Source organism: Microtus pennsylvanicus, chromosome 1, assembly GCF_037038515.1.
Source record: "Microtus pennsylvanicus isolate mMicPen1 chromosome 1, mMicPen1.hap1, whole genome shotgun sequence".
Classification (NCBI taxonomy): Eukaryota; Metazoa; Chordata; class Mammalia; order Rodentia; family Cricetidae; genus Microtus; species Microtus pennsylvanicus.
The window spans coordinates 120,205,333-120,222,989 of NC_134579.1; the positions used below are offsets into that span (position 1 = coordinate 120,205,333).

Genomic DNA, 17,657 nt, shown 5'->3' on the forward strand with positions numbered 1-17,657 from the left:
GAACTGGCCTAGGACCACCCAGGGCAAGCAGCATTCTGTGCCAGCAGACAGTCTACCAGCAAACAGCTAAGGGGAACCAAGAGCTCAGAGTGAGACTTTGTAGACAGGCTGGACTCATGCACACAGGGCAGTGGACTCGTGGGCTTGGGGCTGCCTGTCCGTGGATATGTGGACTTGGGGCTGTCTTCTGTGGGAGCTGAGCCACAGCCTGTGTTGCTGTGTGGCCAGAGGAGGAGTGGTAGAAGGGAGTGCCCCTGAGCAAAAGTGCTCCTCCCAGCTCTCTCCCTGAGCTCTGAGTTTTTATTTTGTTTTTTATTTGGGCTTGTTAATGTTTTTGAAACAGGGTTACAGTATGTAACCTGCTCTGACCTTGATCCTACTTCCCAGTGCTAGGATTATAGATGTAAGTCACTGTGTTCAGCCAAGGCCTGTAGCTTTGGCTGGGAACATGATGTCCACTGTCAGCATTGTCCTTTGTAAACACACCAGGTCCAAGTCACATGTACCCTCACTCTTAACCTCACACATCCATGCAAGGAGCCAAAACTCTCTGTCTTATAGTCTGAGTGTGGGCCACCTTTGTGCCCTGAAGAGTCTATGTCTGGCTGTGTGCATAGTGGCAGAGGTGCAGCTGTTGTTCCTGGCAGAATCCACAGAAGCTCACTGTTAGATGGGTGCTCTCAACTGCAAAAGACAAATGCCCTGAGCACCTCACTTTAAGAGCGCCCCTCCTGGAGGTGGGATATAAACGGGGGCTGGCTTCTGATAGATTTTTGTTGAAGCAAGCTTTGGGGTGTTTAGGGTACTGACACTCCGCCTGCTGTTTTTCATGTTAAGTTTCATCACAGTAATTAAAATGATTCTATTGCCATTCCCTGGCACAATGGAAGTTGAGACCATGGGCCGAGGATCATACCCAGGGCCACATCTTTGTAACCATCTGACCTCAGACCAGCATTTAAACTCACTGAGCCAAATTTTTTTCTTGCAAATCAGTAGTGGCTGTGCAGTACCACACCTGATAGGCATCCAGTTCTTCACCAAGAATTACCAGGAGCCACTACATTGCTTTGGAAGGTGAGGGTGGACTTCAGTATAATTGCAGAGGTACCTGGTTGTCAGTGTGACAGGAAGCAGCTGGTTGACTGGTGTGGGCCTATAGTTGAGGTTACCTGTCCTGTTAAGCCAGTCCAACTCAGGACTCATAAAACAAAAAGGACTGGTGTGTGCTGTGCTCAAGCATCACTGGGTGTGGGTCCAAGCGTGTTGGTGTGCATCCCCATACTGTGCTTGAGCCTGACTTAAGGGAAGCACTGTGAGCAGCAGACAGACCACAGGGCCAGCTCTGCTCCTGCTGCCAGCCTCAGTTCTACAAAGGTGACTGCTTAAATGCTGCCATCCGGAGGCTTGTAAGCTTGCCTCATCTCGTGAGTGACATCTAATTAGGAGCGACTTGCCATGCACCGAGACAGTTCCGCCAGGCATCTTTTTGCCTTGGTTAAGGGGTCTAGGGGTTTTTTCCTCTTAAAGCAAGAATGACAGGATAGAATGGTTTCCATACTTTGGGCCATTACGACTCCTGGTCCACAAGTGGCATGCTGTCGCTGGTCTTTGTCAGGCTACATGGGTAGGTGTCGATCCTACGCTTCGGAAAAGAAAAGGCCTGGCGAAAATATTATCTCCTAGTCTTTCTGTCTTGTCTTGAAGGTGCTTGACATCCTCCAGCACATCCAGACCCTCGACCCCGGGCAGCACGGGGCGGTGGGCTACCTAGTGCAGCACACACTAGAGCACATTGAGCGCAAGAAGGAGGAGGTAGGCGTGGAGGTGAAGCTGCGCTCTGAGGAGAAGCACAGAGATGTCTGCTACTCCATCGGGCTCGTTATGAAGCATAAGAGGTGAGTACCTACTCCTGGCCTTTGTGACAGCCACACCGCAGAGGGAAGAGGATCCCAGAGGCACACCCTGGTACCTCCGATCATTTCACCGAGCACCTACCACAGGCGAGACAGCATGGCCCTGTCTGCACCCTGCTTCTAACTGAAGTGTAATGTCTTTCATTTACTCTAACTGCTCCTAGAGTTTGTATGGGGCGCTGAGAGTTGAGCCTAAGGACTGAACAAGCTAGAAACTCACTGAGCTGTGGTCTCAGTTCCTCCTCCTTTTGCTGTCCCTTCTCCGTTCCCTGCCATCTCTGATTTGGGTTAGCAGGGCTTTCCTGAGCTCTAGTCCTGCCCGTGTCTGTTGACCAGGCAGAATCTAACTCCAGGGTGCTGGAGCTGTGGAGCTGTGATCACTACCCCACAGCATGCCCTGGGTGTGCTCATAAACCCAGCAGCAGGTGGCACTAGGTCTTGTTTTTTCCATCTTCAGGACTCCCTCACTGGCAAAGATGGTTCTTTCTGGCTACATGGTCTTCTTTGCTGACATCTGGCTTCTCCCCACCCCTCCATTATCTTTGTTAGGATAACCAGCAAATGCCTTTCCTAACTGTTAGGGGCTGTGATTTCCATTCATTTAGTGAATGCTTTCTTCTTAGCTCTCTTAGGGAAATTTCCAGACATGTAAGAGTGGAGAGAAGGGCACGTGCGGCAGCTTAGCTCCTGGTGTCCTGGCTTCAGCAGTGAATCACCTCCTCTTCCTCAGTTCTGGACTATGAAGCTGACATTGCGCACATTGACCCCAGCCATTCAGTTGGCCTCTCTAAAGGAGGGGGAGGGAAAGAGGACTCCCTTCTTACTCTTACCCTCATCTTACCCAAGATAGCCTCTTGCTCTGCTTCAGAGTTTCTCTATAGCCAGGCATGGCAGTGCACGCCTTTAGAGACAGGCAGATCTCTGTGAGCTCGAGGCCAGCCAGGGCTACATAGTGAGAGCCTGTCTAGACACAAACAAATAAAAAAGGTTATTTTCCAGATAAAGTGCTTTGTTGGTGGTAAGAGGAGGATTTGTGAAGAGGGTCAGGGTGTTCTGAAAAGTGACTTCCCTTAGGGTAAAAGTAGGTAATAAACAAAGGGCATGAAAGATCCCCAGCCAGGCTCTTCTGCCTCCTCCACAGCCCTGAGGTTCCCCAGAAGCTCACTTGCCCTCTTCTGATGCTCCACAGATACGGCTACAACTGTGTGATCTATGGCTGGGACCCCACCTGCATGATGGGGCACGAGTGGATTCGCAACATGAATGTGCACAGCCTGCCTCATGGCCACCATCAGCCCTTCTACAATGTTCTGGTGGAGGATGGCTCCTGCAGATATGCAGCCCAAGGTGAGGTGTTTGCTGTCCCTCCACCTGCGCCTGGCTGGCCATGCTGTGGGCAGAGCTCACCAGTGTGTTCAGCAGCTGTCCACAGCTAGTCACACACAGGCACACCAACATGAGGTCCTGGCTCTCTTTCCCAGGCCAGCATTCTAGCAGCGCTGGCCTCAGTCGCCCTCAAGAGGCCACAGGTGGAAACTTCAGTCCCCTGTACAATCCCTGTGTGTTTGGTGACCTTTGGTAGGCATTTGTGGCCATGGCCAACCTGACGGGCCAGCCCCTGAGCTGGGGATAGATGGAGTAAAAGAGTCAAATCAAAGACTGCAAGTGAGCCTTTGTCTGTGTCCCTTTTGACTTTCATACACCTGACCAGCAAGGAGCACACAGGATAAGAGGGAGTGTGTATACAGATGTGATAAACAGTGTGCTCTCATGGGTGCTGAGTCTGTTTGGGACCCAGGCTCAGCGTTTCATACATGCAGAACCTGGAGTGTGCAGGCCACCTCCCCTTTACCCATGAGTATCTGGAACCAGAAGCTTGGTGATAAGCTATGGCCTGAACCATTAGGCTTGCTCTACACACACAGTGCTAAAAGTACTGAGGGATGGAGTGTCAGGGTTTCAGAAGGCAGGAAGAGTCTCCACATGAGTGATCGTGACCCGTCTGAGGCCAGGAGGACCTGTGTAGTATGTCTGCGGGCACCTCACCTCCATGGGTTCCTGGGCAAGGTAAAGGGGCTGAACAGAGGCTCCCCCAGGGCAGTGTTCAGCTTTTGAAGCTGAGTCAGGTGAAATTTGAAACTTTCCTTTTCTGAAAGTCACCATGATTTAAAACTGGCCTGGGGTTTTGCTCCGTGACAGGTGAGGAGGCTTTTGTCATCAGTCATGACTCCTGGCTGTGGCGGTACCTGGTGCAGCAGTTGTCTAGCCGGTACAGAATAGGGGTGAACATCTTTAAACTGGGTACTGAGGTTTCTAGAAACAGTTCCTGTAATTTGTTTTCTTGATGTAGTTTGTAAACTGGGTACTCAGCTTTAGTTGTACTGAAGCCTCAGAGCACCTCACTTCATTTGCGGAACACATGGGACAGTAGTTTGCAGTCAGTGTTGGGAAACCAAAAGAAAATAATGAAGTCTGTGGCCATTGACCCAGTGATGTTGAGTGGCTGTGATTGTGTTAGCTCTGGCTGGGTTCCAGGCCCTTCTGTTGACCACAGGGCCATGGCGTCTCCTGAGGGAGGTGACTGGGGTGCAGAGGTGACAGAGAACTCCTTCACAGCCGCTCAAGTGCACTCCTCACCTTCCTGGGCCAGCTCCTGTCTCTAATAAGCTGAGCTGCTGCTCCACCCTGCCTGCTCCTGCAGATGCAACCCACATGGCGCCCCGTTCACAGGCAGTGGGTGCCTCATCTATATCTGTTTCATCAGCGACTAGAGATGCAGGCCTTTTCGTCAGTGTTTGAAGGGACATTTCATGCTCCTGCCTCATGGTGCGCTAGGAACGCGGCAGCACCCCAAACCACGTGGCTGCTAGCTCGTGTTTCATCAGCTTTCTCATTGCCCATTGTCACCACAGGATGGCCCTTTTCAGCTTAACCGGCACTCCCTTTGCAAAGCCTTTTGCCCGAGAACGACTTCTCACTGTCCGTCTCCAGGCCCTGGTTGCCTTAGAGTCGTCTGAGCTTGTAGCTCAGCTCACTTGTCTCTTTACCTGTTCTGTCTGTGGACGGACAGTGACATCTGAGGCCTGACCTCCTGGGTGTCCCTGCCCCACCAGAATGCTGTGCTTCCCCTATCACTGCACTCAGAGGAACCGGGGCTCTACCCTCCGTGATGCTGAGCTCAGCCAGAGGTAACTCAGCTTCTGCCATCAGCAGGAAGTCCATGGGATTGTACTGTGTTCTGTGACACTGTGGTTGCCCTAACACCTGGATGACTGACACAGGAGCGTTGTAGCTTGGGGAGTGTCTGCTGCTCTTGCTCCCTGTCCAGTGACTTGAAATGCTTTTCCCTGCTGCCCCCTCCTCCCTTTATACTCCAGCCTCCACTTTCCTCCCTCCTGCTCCCTGGCAGAGTCCTGATTCTTATTCCAGTGTGTAGTAGTCACTGGAGACAGCTTGATGCTCACAGCCCATAGTTAGCCATAAGATGGACACCTTGAGCTAGACTTTTAAATTTTTTTTAGAAAAATTTATTGTTATTGTATGTTTGTGCCATGAGCAAGGAGATACATGTTCCAAGACACATGTTGGAGGTCAGAGACTATGTTATGGAGTTGGTTCTCTCTCACCTTTATGTGGGTTCTGGGGACTGAACTTGGGTCCTCAGGTTTGCACAGCATATGCTTTTACCCACTCAGCTATCATCTCAAAGGTCTGAGAAACTACATTTTTTTTTAAAAAAAAAGACTAGTTTACTTTTAATTATGTGTTTACATGTCTGTGTGGGTTTGTGCAGTGTGAGTGTCGTGCCTGCAGAGGACAGAGACCTTGGATCCTCTGGAGCCACCACATGGGGTCCTCTGGAGCAGGTGCTTGTACCTGCCGGACTGTCTCAGTGGCCAACAAGCTACACTTGTGAACTCCTTCTTAGGTTTCCTTCCTTCAGACATTTCTGGGTTTTTACTTGTATTATTTGTTTCACTTCTTTTGAGCTGATTGTAAGTGATTCTAGTTCCCCAGTAGAGGCCATTAGTGATGCCTCTCTAGTCGGCAGCCTCCAGGGCAGTGACTGGCCTGTCAGAATTCCTGAGTCTTGTGTGTGGCTCCCTGCTCCCACTAGGGGGAGCACGCTGTACAACCTGACTCCTGACCCTTAGTTCAGGGCTGCTGCTGCAGTGCAGTGAGAGTGGCTGTTGGTGGTCACAGGAGCCCTAGCTGGGTGCAGTTCTCCTTCCATAACTTAGCACACTGCTCCTACTCCCCAGCCCCACAGTCTGCTCCTGCTGCCACGCGAGTAACTGGGGCAAGGTATAAAGTGACGCTTGGTCTTTTCAGGAGGCCATTTGGCCTTCTCTTGTTTAGGTTCTATTTGGTAAAATGGCCATCAGCGGTGGTGTGCATAGAGAGAGAAGAGGACAGCTTGTGGGAGTCGGTTCTCTCCACCACATGGGTCCCAGGCACCATATTGAGGTCTTTAGGTTGGTTGGTGATAAGTGTCTTTACCCACTGAGCTGTGTCATTGGCCTGCCATTGTCTCCTAAGTGGTAAATCCCTCAGGCATACAGTCTTCTACCTGGTGGCTCCACCCCATGGCCCCTTGACTAGAGACACATCCACATTTAGTACCAGGAGGTTTGTGGTCCCTGTTGAGACAGTGGAGCAGTGTATGTCTCTAGAGTGCTGAGTAGCAGACAAACCCGATGCAGATAAATGCTTGGTGTGCATCTAATGTAGACAGCAGCAGAAATGAATACCATACTTCAGGGTGTGCAGGACATACCAAGGGTAAAAGGACACACTCTGCTGTTGTCCCCCCAAGAGGAGCACTGGACCAGGCACCCATAGAGGACTCAAGGCGGTGTTTCCAAGTGTATGTCCACAGGTTTTCGATTAAATAAGCAACTGTATTTCTCTGAAAACCGTGAGTGTTTGTGATTCTTAGAGTGTGTTATATTAGGGGTGTATCATGGAACATGTTCGCTCCAGATGCACAGGCACCAGCTTCTTCACTCTCTTCTCTCCTGCAAGAAGTCGTTTAGTCCCGGTGTCTGGGGTGCACAGATGTGGGCCCTGCACTTGGGAGGCAGGAGGGACATTAGTTTGAAGCCATCCTGGGCAACTTAGTCTCAAAGTAAACATAAAACCTGGCTGGGGGTACAGCTTGAGTGTAGCGTGCTCACCTGGCATGCACAAGACCCTGAGTTCAGTTCCAGAACCACAGAACAGACTGGTTTAAGGTCTCTTCTTTTGCTCCACAGCAGGCCCGGGGGCCAGCAGGCCAGGGCACAAGTCCAGCTGGAGGTGGGCCCCAGACAGCCTGGAGCTCTTGCTGTTAGCTCCCAGGTTCTGACCATGCTGATGCCTGGGCTTCCAGAGCAGCCTCTTATTAGAAGCCATATTCAGAAGCCTGCAGCAGCTACCTGGCTGTGTCATCCCACAGAGCTGCGGCCCACAGAGGCCAAGACTCCCTGCTCGGGCCTCTGTTGAGCACCTAGAGGATGGCAGCTGTGGGCAGGGCTGCACAATGCAGGGGTTCCTGTGGAGCAGGACGGCTCACCTGAGCGATGGGCCATGAACAAGATAACTGCCTGTGGTGCTCGGCTTTCCCTGACCCAGCACCCTCTGTCCTGGTCTACACTCATCCCTGCGTCCACACTAGATGCCTCAGTGCATTGGTGACTTCACAGCAACTTCTTGTGGAGACCCCAAAGCAGTGCATCTGCAGTTTCCCCAGACCCTTAAAGGGAAACACACAGTGGTTGGCCACCCTGCCCACCTCTCACAGAGAGGAGTGCAGGGACAGTCCGTTCTAGGAGGGCCTCTGGGTGTCTGGGCTGTCCTGTGTGCTCCTTTCTGGAGTAGACATGGCTCTGCCCTGGCCTGGAAACGAATCATGGGGAGTCTGCATGGCCACCTCCTCTCTCAGGGAACTTTCACAGCAGTAAGGCTTTCTTTCTTTCTTTCTTTCTTTCTTTCTTTCTTTCTTTCTTTCTTTCTTTCTTTCTTTCTTTCTTTCAGACTTATTTATTTATTTTGTGTACAGTGTTCTTTCAGGCCAGAAGAGGGCACCAGATTTCATTACAGATGTTAGTGGGCCACCATGTGGTTGCTGGGAATTGAACTCAGGACCTCTGGAAGAACTACCAGTGCTCTTAACCTCTGAGCCAACTCTCCAGCCCAGCAGTAAGCTTTCTGGGCCACTGACTTCTGTTCCTGACCTTTGGCTTTTCAGTGAGACACCTGAAGGATCTGTTCCTCCACTGTAGACATCTGTATTCGTCCCTTTCTCCTGTGGCAAAGTCAAGATCGGGGAGAAGGCACCCAGGCTCTCCTAGGGGCCAAGCAGGGTGTAGGTGCTATTGCAGCAGCCCAGGAAGTGTGAGCCCCAAATGCAGGAACTCTGGTGGAGAAGGGTGGCTCTGTGGCAGGGGCTCTGCTCTGTGGCAGGTATGGCAGGTTTGAGACTTATAACCAGATGGTGGGGCGGTTTCTGAGCAGCCAAGTTCAGGTGAGGCTCATCTCTCCGCTGCTCCAGCTTCTTGCTAAGCCAGATGAAGGTACAGTTAGTACCCCAGAGGCACTGCTGGGGTTCTTGGAGCCAAATATCCCACTCAGAGAATAGAAAGATGTCTTCTGAGCAGAGCCATGGGGAAGGGGACCTGTGTCACCATTCCTCTCTCCCCACAGCAGCCACCTCTGCCTTTTCCTCTTGAGTCACTGTAAGAGCAAAATGTTGCTAGTGGTAACCTTTGCTCTGTTTCAAAAGCGCCCTGGAAGGGGTGGCGGGAGGGTTTCTGCAGAGAGCACTGTGGAAAGGGAAATGCTAACAGCGGTGTCCGGCGCCTCTTTACTAACAGAGAACCTGGAATACAACGTGGAGCCTCAGGAAATCTCACACCCAGACGTGGGACGCTACTTCTCAGAGTTCACAGGCACACACTACATCCCAAATGCAGAGCTGGAGATCCGGTACCCCGAGGATCTGGAGTTTGTGTATGAGACGGTGCAGAACATTTACAGTGCAAAGGAGGACACGGCTGAGTAGACTCAGGACATTGCACCTCTGCTGCTGCTGCCGCCTTCTAGGGGAAGGATTCCTGAAGGACTAGTGCGGTCCCCTTGGAGTCAGCACAGGACAGCCACTTCACCAGCAGCCTTGGCTGCCTCCCCAGTTTAGATGGCGTGTGCTCCTCCGGCCACAGAGACAGCGCTGCTCTCCGCTACACTAGTGAATCAGTTGAAAGGCACCGTGTCCAGTGGCATGGCTTGTCTGCTTGTCCCGTGGTGACAGTGTGTGACATTCTGTCCTCATGAGGTCTCACCGTCCACACTCTGTTCTTTCATCCCCCTCCCACCCTTGTCTCCATTCACACTGTGGCAGCGTTTCTCCAGCTGGACAGATGGGCTCCACATTTCCTGCGCTCTCTGGAGCTTGGGCACCCCGAGTCAGGGCCACCTGCCCCTTTGCCTTGGGGTGGTTGTACTCAGATGAAGGCATGGAGATGGGACTCAGAACGAGTAGAATTAATTTTTTTTGCTAATACATGAAACACATATTTTAAGTGTTCCTTTTTCCCCCTTTTAATTTAAATTGGGAGAACGAACGGCATCGTCTCCTTTTTCCTCCACTGGAGTCTGTGCACATTTCTGCCCGTCGTGAGCTTCCGTCTTCTTCCTTTGGTTCTCTGAGCAAATGCACAGCAATGCCTTTCCCAGTTCTCCACCGTCATCAGCTGCTGCTTTACTACGACTACTCGTGTAATTGTGAGCGGACCCGTTTCCCTAGTGCGGCCTGCAGGCCAGATGAAAATTGCTCTGAGAACTTGTAGCTCCTGGTCCCCAAAGACCAGGAGAATGGGTTTGTGTTGCGATCAGGAAAATGAACTAGAGAAGCCTAACTTGGGGAAATAGGTTTCACACCCTGTCACCCCTTAGACTCTCCTGTCCCATCAGACTCTCCATTTGGAGAGTATAGGGCTTATGGGGAGAGGCATGCATGCTTTGGGCTTCAAGCTGTGTCTGAAGGCTCCAGGACACTGTCTCCAGGATAAGGCCTAGCCTCGGGGCACCCTGGCTTCTGCCTGATGCTCTTGGTGAGTGTGAAAGGACTGACCCTTTTACGGATCCTAGTGGGGGCCACCGGGTTCTCAAGCAAACTGGCCCGTCCATTGGGCTGAAGGCACTTCTGCCTTGCGTTTAGACTGCCGTTGCTCTAGTGAGCAGGGCTATAGGGGCTGCCTGCCTGCCTGCTTCTGCATGTGTATTCTCATGGCACTCTAGATGACTGTCCCCTCCTTGGTTGCCCTTCGCCAGCCCCAGGATGACAGGGGAGACCATAGGCAGTCTCTAGAAGGACAGGAAACCTGAGACTCTTAACAGCTGATGCGTCTCTTGTCTAGCGTCTGTTTCTCACCAGTCAGAACTCAGGCGGGTTTGAACTCGCATTTGAAGTTGGACCAACCACTCAGCATCTGCCTGAGGTTGGAGGATTTTACAGCCACTCATTTCAAGGTGAAAATCCACCCACACAGATCCACACTCTTGTGTCTTGTTATAAGCAGCCACGGAGCATGCTGGGAGCTCCCATTGTTGGGCTTGTGCTTTGATTTCCGTTTTCCTAGAGAAACATCAAAGCTGACCTGATGTAAATATGTACCTAGACTGTTTTTAAACGTGTTTCTTCATGAAGGCTTCGTTTGGCTGAGGGAGCCTGTATCACCCGTGTAAGTTGGTAGTTGGGCACTTTATATTTTTCTAAAAATGTGTTTTGGATCCTGTACTCTAATAAACCATAAGTTTCTTTTTAAAAATTTTTCCAAAAGTTTTCTCCATTTTCAAAAGCCCTGTTATAAAAAGTAGAACTTTCACAATGTTAAAATACTAAATATTTGGTGATAGCAACTTCTCTTCAAATGAATGCCAAGGGTTTTTTGTTTTGGTTTGGTTTTGGTTTCTTTTGTACAATTAATAAACGAAGTTACCGAGAGAAACCACACCAGTGGCCTGCCCACCTTCATTCAGCAGCAGCAAGAGAAGAGAAAGCAGGGTCTTCCTCCTGAACAAAGTGGGGGAAAAACAGCAGATCCTAGTTTTCCTTTTAACATCTGACAAGTGTCTTGCTGAGTGCGGACTTCGGGGCCTTGGGAACAGTCAGAGTGTCTGGTTGTCAGAGGAGGGACGCCTTCTGCCTGTGAGCTGAGAACTGCAAATGCAAGGACAGAAAACCAGGACTGTGGTGTCTGTTGTCACTGTCGGCATGGTAGCTGCACTGCACAGCACTCGGGTGTCCTGCTGTGTACACTGGGTGGGACACCCCTGTACCTGTAGCCCCAGAGACCAGATGAGGACGTTTTCCTCATAGGACCTGGAACTTGCCCTGCACACTCACCCAAGGTCCAGTGTCTACAGACATACTCAGAAGTAGGAGCAGAGAAACTTGAGATGTCCAAGGCTAGACCATCCCCGTCACCCCGGTTTGCCATGACCTTGTTTATGAGCTTGGAGCACCTCCGTGGACTCAGTTATGTCTGTCACAGCAGCTGCCTATGCTCTTGTTCGGAAGTGTTTGTGTCTTCCTCGCCCTAGGAAACGGAGCCAGGCCAGCAGCAGGTCCCTCTCCTCTAAAGTCAACTGTTTGCTCTGGTTCCAGCTGGAAGTGGAGGGGATTGGATGGCCAGAAGCTTCTTTTCAGAGCATCTGTGGCTGTTGTCACCCAGATGTGACCCACGCTGTCTTTGTTTATCTAACTTTGTTTGGATGAAAGAAAGGAATATGTATGGAGGGAAAATCCAGAATCCACTGGGCTCTTGATGGGAGGATTCCGATTGTTCTCATGGGTGCATTGGCCAAACAGTTCTGTGACCTCATTGGTGATTGGGTTTCACCAAACACCTTGACTACACTGGGCGGCATCCCTTGCTTGTCTTTTGATTTGAAAGGAATGAGGGTCGCTGTCCCTCAAGGCTGCTTAGAGGCAGGCCGCTGCTGGATTAGGCCCTTGCTGGGATAGGATCCTGCTGTGTAAACCTAGGCCAGGCTGTTTGTGCAGGTGGGTGGATGGGAGAACCACCCCTGAGCCCAGCCCCTCACAGCCATGCTACGGACACAACTACCTCACTGCACTGCTTCCCAACCTGTTCTAAGCATCCTGCAGCCTGGGAGTTGAGGAACATTCCCTTCCGTGGATAAATACTCTGTGCAATTACAGCATCAACGTGCGTGCGGCAGCCGAGTAGTGATGATTGTATCAGGTTAACACTGCTTCTGAATAAACAAACCACAAAACAGGGAGACTCAAGCACTTCCGTGCTCTGGGACGGCTGGGGAGGGGGAGGCTGGCATCCGGAGGCCCATGCCTGCAGAATGACTGCCAAGGATCCCCTGGGGTTCCCCCCATTCAGTCTGAGGAGTATAAGGGTGGAGGGACACGTCTAGACATTCCCATGAATGGATCAGGTCAGTCTCGTCATACAGCACATGAGGTCACTGCATGGTAGCTGCCACAGGTCACCCCTGCTCGTCCCATCCCACAGCAGAGCAGCCAGCAGCGTCAACAGTTCCCCAGCCTTGTGGGCTGCCCCTTACACAGCCAGTACCCAGTGTAGATGCTGTGGGTAGCTGAGAAGGGTCTCCTGGGGTGGCCTCTACTGGGCATTCATCACTAACTGGGATCTTTGTCCAGGCGGGGCGGATGCCTGAAGACCGAGGAGCTTGCACACTGAGAGTTAGTTGTAGTAGGATTTGTGTTGTCAGTTCTGGAGCAGCAGAGGCTGCAGGATCCTGGGGGTGGGAGAGGGGCACGTGGCCAGCCAGCCTAGCTGACCTGGTGAGGTCTAGGCCAATGACAAACCCTGTTTCAAAGGAGGTGTACGGCCTGAGGTGGTCCGCTGGCTTCCACACACAGGTGCACAGGTCGGTACGGGCACATACATTTATTTTTTAAAAATGTATGTGCACTGGTGTTTGGCCTGCACATATGTCTGTGTGGGGGTGTCAGATCCAGGTGTGAGCAGCCATGTAGGGTTGCTGGGAACTGAACCCGGATCTCCGGGAAGAACAACCAGTGCTCTTAACCTCTGAGCCTCTCTCCAGCCCCTACATTTGTCTGGAAAAAAAAAAGGCCTTAGGGCCACTATAACTTATAACTCCAGAGGAGCCTGGGAGGCATGTCCCTGGAGAGATGTAAGACCAGACCAGTGGGCACTTTGTCCTCATGTGTCCACAGCCAGAGCCCTTCCTGATCCCTGTGTCCCCACACAGTTTTCCACCCGCCATGGGGACCAGGGCTCCAGCTCCCAAATCCCGGCTGGGTGAAACGGCCAGGTTTGCTGCAGCCCCAGAAGCCACCAGTCTTCAGGAGCAATGGAGGTTTTGAGTAACCCCACTGCTCTAGGTCCCCGTTCCTATTACCACACCCATCCAGAGGCCCTTTCTCAAGCCTGCCTGTCCGGTTACATCAGAAGGGAGGGGCATGTCAACCTTCAGCCAGCCAGGAGGCCAGGCCCGATCTCCATCCCGTAGTTTTTAACATGACGTCACTCTTCCGAGTGACACTCAGATCTCGAATTGTTTACCAAATAACGTACACAGATGGCACTGGGAGTTCTCGTCTGGAACATTCTAGCCTCTCTGGTGGCCTTGCGCTGCATGCTCAGCTGATACCCACCAAGTCCATCTGATCATTTGAAATACATTTCCAAAACCGTTGTAGCTCGAAGATCTCCTTGTCTGTCTTTGTAGCTGAACACTGCCTGTATGCCATGCTTCCTTTATCTGTTTCTCTGTCGATGAACACCAAGCTGATTCCCTGTCTTAGCTGTCTGGAATGCAACAAGGCACAAAACACAAGACACCACTCTTTGCGGCCACTTCAAGATGGCACCCGTTTCTCCCTCCTCAGCCCTGATGGCTATTCTCTGTTCCCGTGAAACCATCTCCTGGAGATGTTGGCTATGAGACCGCCTGGACTCAGAATCCTGTCGTGACTGCAGCTGGGAAGGAGTGCGTGTGTGGCAGGCGACACTGTTCTTCTACCTGGCCGTTGATGGACACTTGTTCCCGCCTCAGCCGTTGGGACCAGCATGCCATGAGGCCCCTTGAAACTTCCGCATCCTGGCACAGCACAGAGATGGTTCTTGCTGACCTCAAGAACAGTTTACCTGCTGAGGGTTGAGGCTGTCCCACTGAGAATGTGACCTCTGCCTACCAGTGCTGATGTCTGTCTTGCTCAGCCAGTATTGAAACTTTAAGGACTACAGATGACTCAGCCTTAAAGTAATTTGTCACCAAGCATGGTGACCTGAGGTCCAGTTCCTGAACACATGCCGGATGAGAGAACTGACCCCAACCGGCTGTCCTCAGACCTGCGTGCACGTGTGCGCATGTGCACACACACACACACACACACGCACGCATACAAATCTACAAATAAATAGATAAATATGGGGCTGGAGAGATGGCTCATAGGTTAAGAGCACCGCCTGCCGTTCCAGCAGTCCTGAGTTCAATTCCCAGCACCAACATGGTGGCTCACAACCATCTATAATGAGATCTGGTGCCCTCTTCTGGCCTGCAGGCACACATGCAGAAAGAACACTGTATACATAATGAATAAATAAATTTTTTTAAAAAGAAGTATAAACCTTTAAAAAATAGATAAATATGCTTTAAGATATTTCTCAAAAAATGAAAATGCGGCAGTGGGAGAGCCCAGCCACAGACCACACACTCAGCCTGCAGAAAGCCTCGGGTTCTGCTTCCAAACTCGACAAACCGTGCACTGAAGCAGTATAATCGAGAGCTGAGCCCCCAGTCACCCCTTCCCTCTTCCCACATCCGTGTACATGTCTGTGTTCCCTCTTGATCTCTCGGTGCCAGGCACCGTCCCTGATGAAACCAGCTGGTGCTTCTGCCTCACACCTGTGTGACACCTGCAGGATCTGGCCCCTCCCGCAGCATCCATCCTCCTGCAGAAACGGACATGCTGGAGAAGTGGCCTTACACTGCGCATGGACAAGGTTCCGGCAGCACTGTGCGGCTACCAAGGGGCTTAACCTTCCCCCCTCTGCAGCACACGCTGGTCCCCAGCCACAGTGAGTGACCTAGATGTTGTCTGGAAAATGCAGCCCAACACCGTGAGTCACGTTAGGTTCCAGAATGTTCTTTTGTTCCAGGTATGAAATTCGAAGGAAACAGTTTATATTATTCCTAACGGGGGGCCGGGGGAGCTGCAACCCTGTCTTCCCTTGACCAGCAGGAGCCTTGGCGATCACTGAGTCACAGGATGATGGGGCAGACTAAGACGCAAGGTAGCATCGTCACTCACAAATGCCAGATGCCTGTGTGTGGTTTCCTCTGGGCCTCTGGGGTTTGGTTTTGTTTTAATTAGTTCCTTTTTCCTTCCTTCTTTTCTCCCTCCCTCTCTCCCTCTCTCCCTCCCTACCCCCCATTTCCTTCTTTTCTCTGGGGGTTTTGTTTTGTTTTAATTAATCCTTTTCCTTCCTTACTTCCTTCCTCCCTTCCTCCCTTCCTCCCTTCCCCTTCCTCCCTCTCTCCCTCTCTCCCTCCCTTCCCCCCTTTTCTTCTTTCCTCTGGGGGTTTTGTTTTGTCTTAATTAGCTCCTTTTTCTTTCTCTTTTTTCTTTTTTCATCGCCAAGTGGTTTTGTGTCCTCATTTGATCTCATGTTTAGCCCCAGGCTGACCTGGAATTCCTGGTACCACCCCTAGTCTGCCAGGGGCTGGAGCCTGCGCACTCCTTTGCGATCTCCATCCGTGAGGGGCAAGACAGTTCCCAGCAACTTTGCCAACAAAGAACATAGCAATCTTCATCCCGTGAGAGCTTTGCGTGATGCAGAGATGCTGACACACAAAACACAGGTGAACACTTCTAGAATGTTCTGTAAAGTCACTTTATCGTCCCGTGACAGGACACTGGCAGAAAACACATGTCTCCTGTGTTATGGCAAATGAATATATTCGGAATTCTTCCAGTTCCTACCAAAGGAAATGAAGGCTCAGAGAGGCTGAATAACTTGTCTGAGATGCCACAGCGCCGAGAGACAGGGCTCAGGGCTCAGCCCAACTCTGCTTGGTGCCCAAACCAGCTGCTGTTCACATTTCTTCTGGTCTCATCTACTTAAACACCTCACCTTCCTGGGAACAGCTAAAATCAAGCCATCCCACCTCCACCCCCGAAGGTGCCTGCGGTTCTCTGTGGCCTGGTGACAACCATAGCAGGGACAATATGACAGTTTGGTTATTAGCGAAACACACAGAAAGATCGACAGGCCAAGGCACAGTTATGTGTGCAATATCATTTGCCTCCGCAGGGATCAGAAGCTGCCCATCCGAGATGCTCAGAGGCTGGCCTGCTGGCTCCTTGGATTCTCAAGCTGGCAGCTTGGTTGCTTTCCTGTCACCATTCACTAAGAAGCTCCAAGTAAGAGCCTCCTCTTGGAGCTGGGGTGAGCATGGTGGTTCCGAGCAGGAGGCCTGGTTCCCTAGTTCCCAGGTGAGCACAGTGGGTCTGTGCATTGGAGACGGCCATCCCAGGGTGAGCCTCACAGGCCAGGGCGGCACTGCATGCAGGGGAATAGACACAAATACATGGTGCCAGGGTGAGGGCACATGGGCACCACCATGCAGTTCACCAGCACCATCTGGGCATGAGTCACCCCAGCGTGGCCCCCTGGCAAATCAAGGCCAGCAGCATTACCCTCCCCGCCCCCCCATAGAGCTCCTTAAGCCCTGGAGCCCGGTGACCTAACAGGAGGAGGTCATTGAGCTGGGAACACAGCCAGGAGCGAGCCAGTGCATAAGATGAACCAGGCACCCCGCCAGCTGGTCACATGGCCAGGGCTCTGCTGCTCCCTCCAGGGAACCCAGTTCCTCTGTGGGGATGAGGGTGTGGGGGCAAGGTAAGTTTCCACATCCTCTCCAGGGCCTCTGTAGATGGCAAGCCTGGCCGGTGAGGTCACAGCACAGAGGGAGACCAGAGAGACAGGTGCCTGTGCACCTTCTCATGGATAGGATCCCTCTGCTCTGGAACCTCAAGGCTTCCAGAAGCACACATTTGCCTGGGGATGACGTTGCTACCATTTTTAGGAGAAACATTGTCAAATCTCCAAGGCCTGGGCTCATTGCATGTCCCTGAGGCCAGTGGTGCCTCTGAGGTTTGAATCAGGGACCCACCAGGGTCTAAGGAAGCTTAGGAGCCAGCTGTGAGCTCAGCAGTCCTGTATGAGGGCTGTGAGCACTTCCTCACCAGGAGGGAGTGATGAGGAGAAACAGATGGTGGTTCTCATCCCACCTGAGACCAGGCCACAACTTAGTTGTTGCCAGGAGCAAGGCCACCACAGACCCAGAGGACGCTGATCCCAGAGGAAGGCAGAGGACTTCGGGAAGGACACTGTACTGGGTGGGTGCTGTAGGCTGGTGGCTGCCTAGAGTAGATGGAGCCTAGTGGTTCAGCTTGTCACCCAGCACTCGGGAGGCTGAGGCAGGAAGATTATTGCAAGTTCAACTGGGCGGTGGCGGCTCACGTCTTTAATCCCAGAACTCAGGAGGTAGAGTGGCCATCTCTGTGAGTTCGAAGCCATTCTGGTCTACAAAGTGAGCGCTATTATATATATGACAGCCAGCACTATTATACAGAGAAACCCTGTAAGGAAAGCAAAATAATAATTATTATAATTATTATTATTATAAAGATTGCAAATTCAGCCTGACCACATAGACTATTAATCT

General features: G+C 51.7%; 1 protein-coding gene across 2 annotated transcripts in view; it reads left to right on the top strand.

Annotated features, from left to right (window-relative positions):
• The window catches only part of Fbxo21 (F-box protein 21), a 32,610-nt gene extending 21,702 nt beyond the window's left edge, over positions 1 to 10,908 (top strand). Inside the window, exons 10-12 of one of the 2 annotated variants that reach the window (XM_075981952.1) lie at positions 1,687 to 1,898; positions 3,106 to 3,263; positions 8,771 to 10,908. In XM_075981952.1, coding sequence (XP_075838067.1) covers positions 1,687 to 1,898; positions 3,106 to 3,263; positions 8,771 to 8,958 — 558 coding nt within the window. In that variant the 3' untranslated portion in view covers positions 8,959 to 10,908. The remainder of the gene's footprint in view (positions 1 to 1,686; positions 1,899 to 3,105; positions 3,264 to 8,770) is intronic. The other variant, XM_075981959.1, reaches the window with a different exon arrangement.
• The last annotated feature ends 6,749 nt before the right edge of the window (positions 10,909 to 17,657 follow it).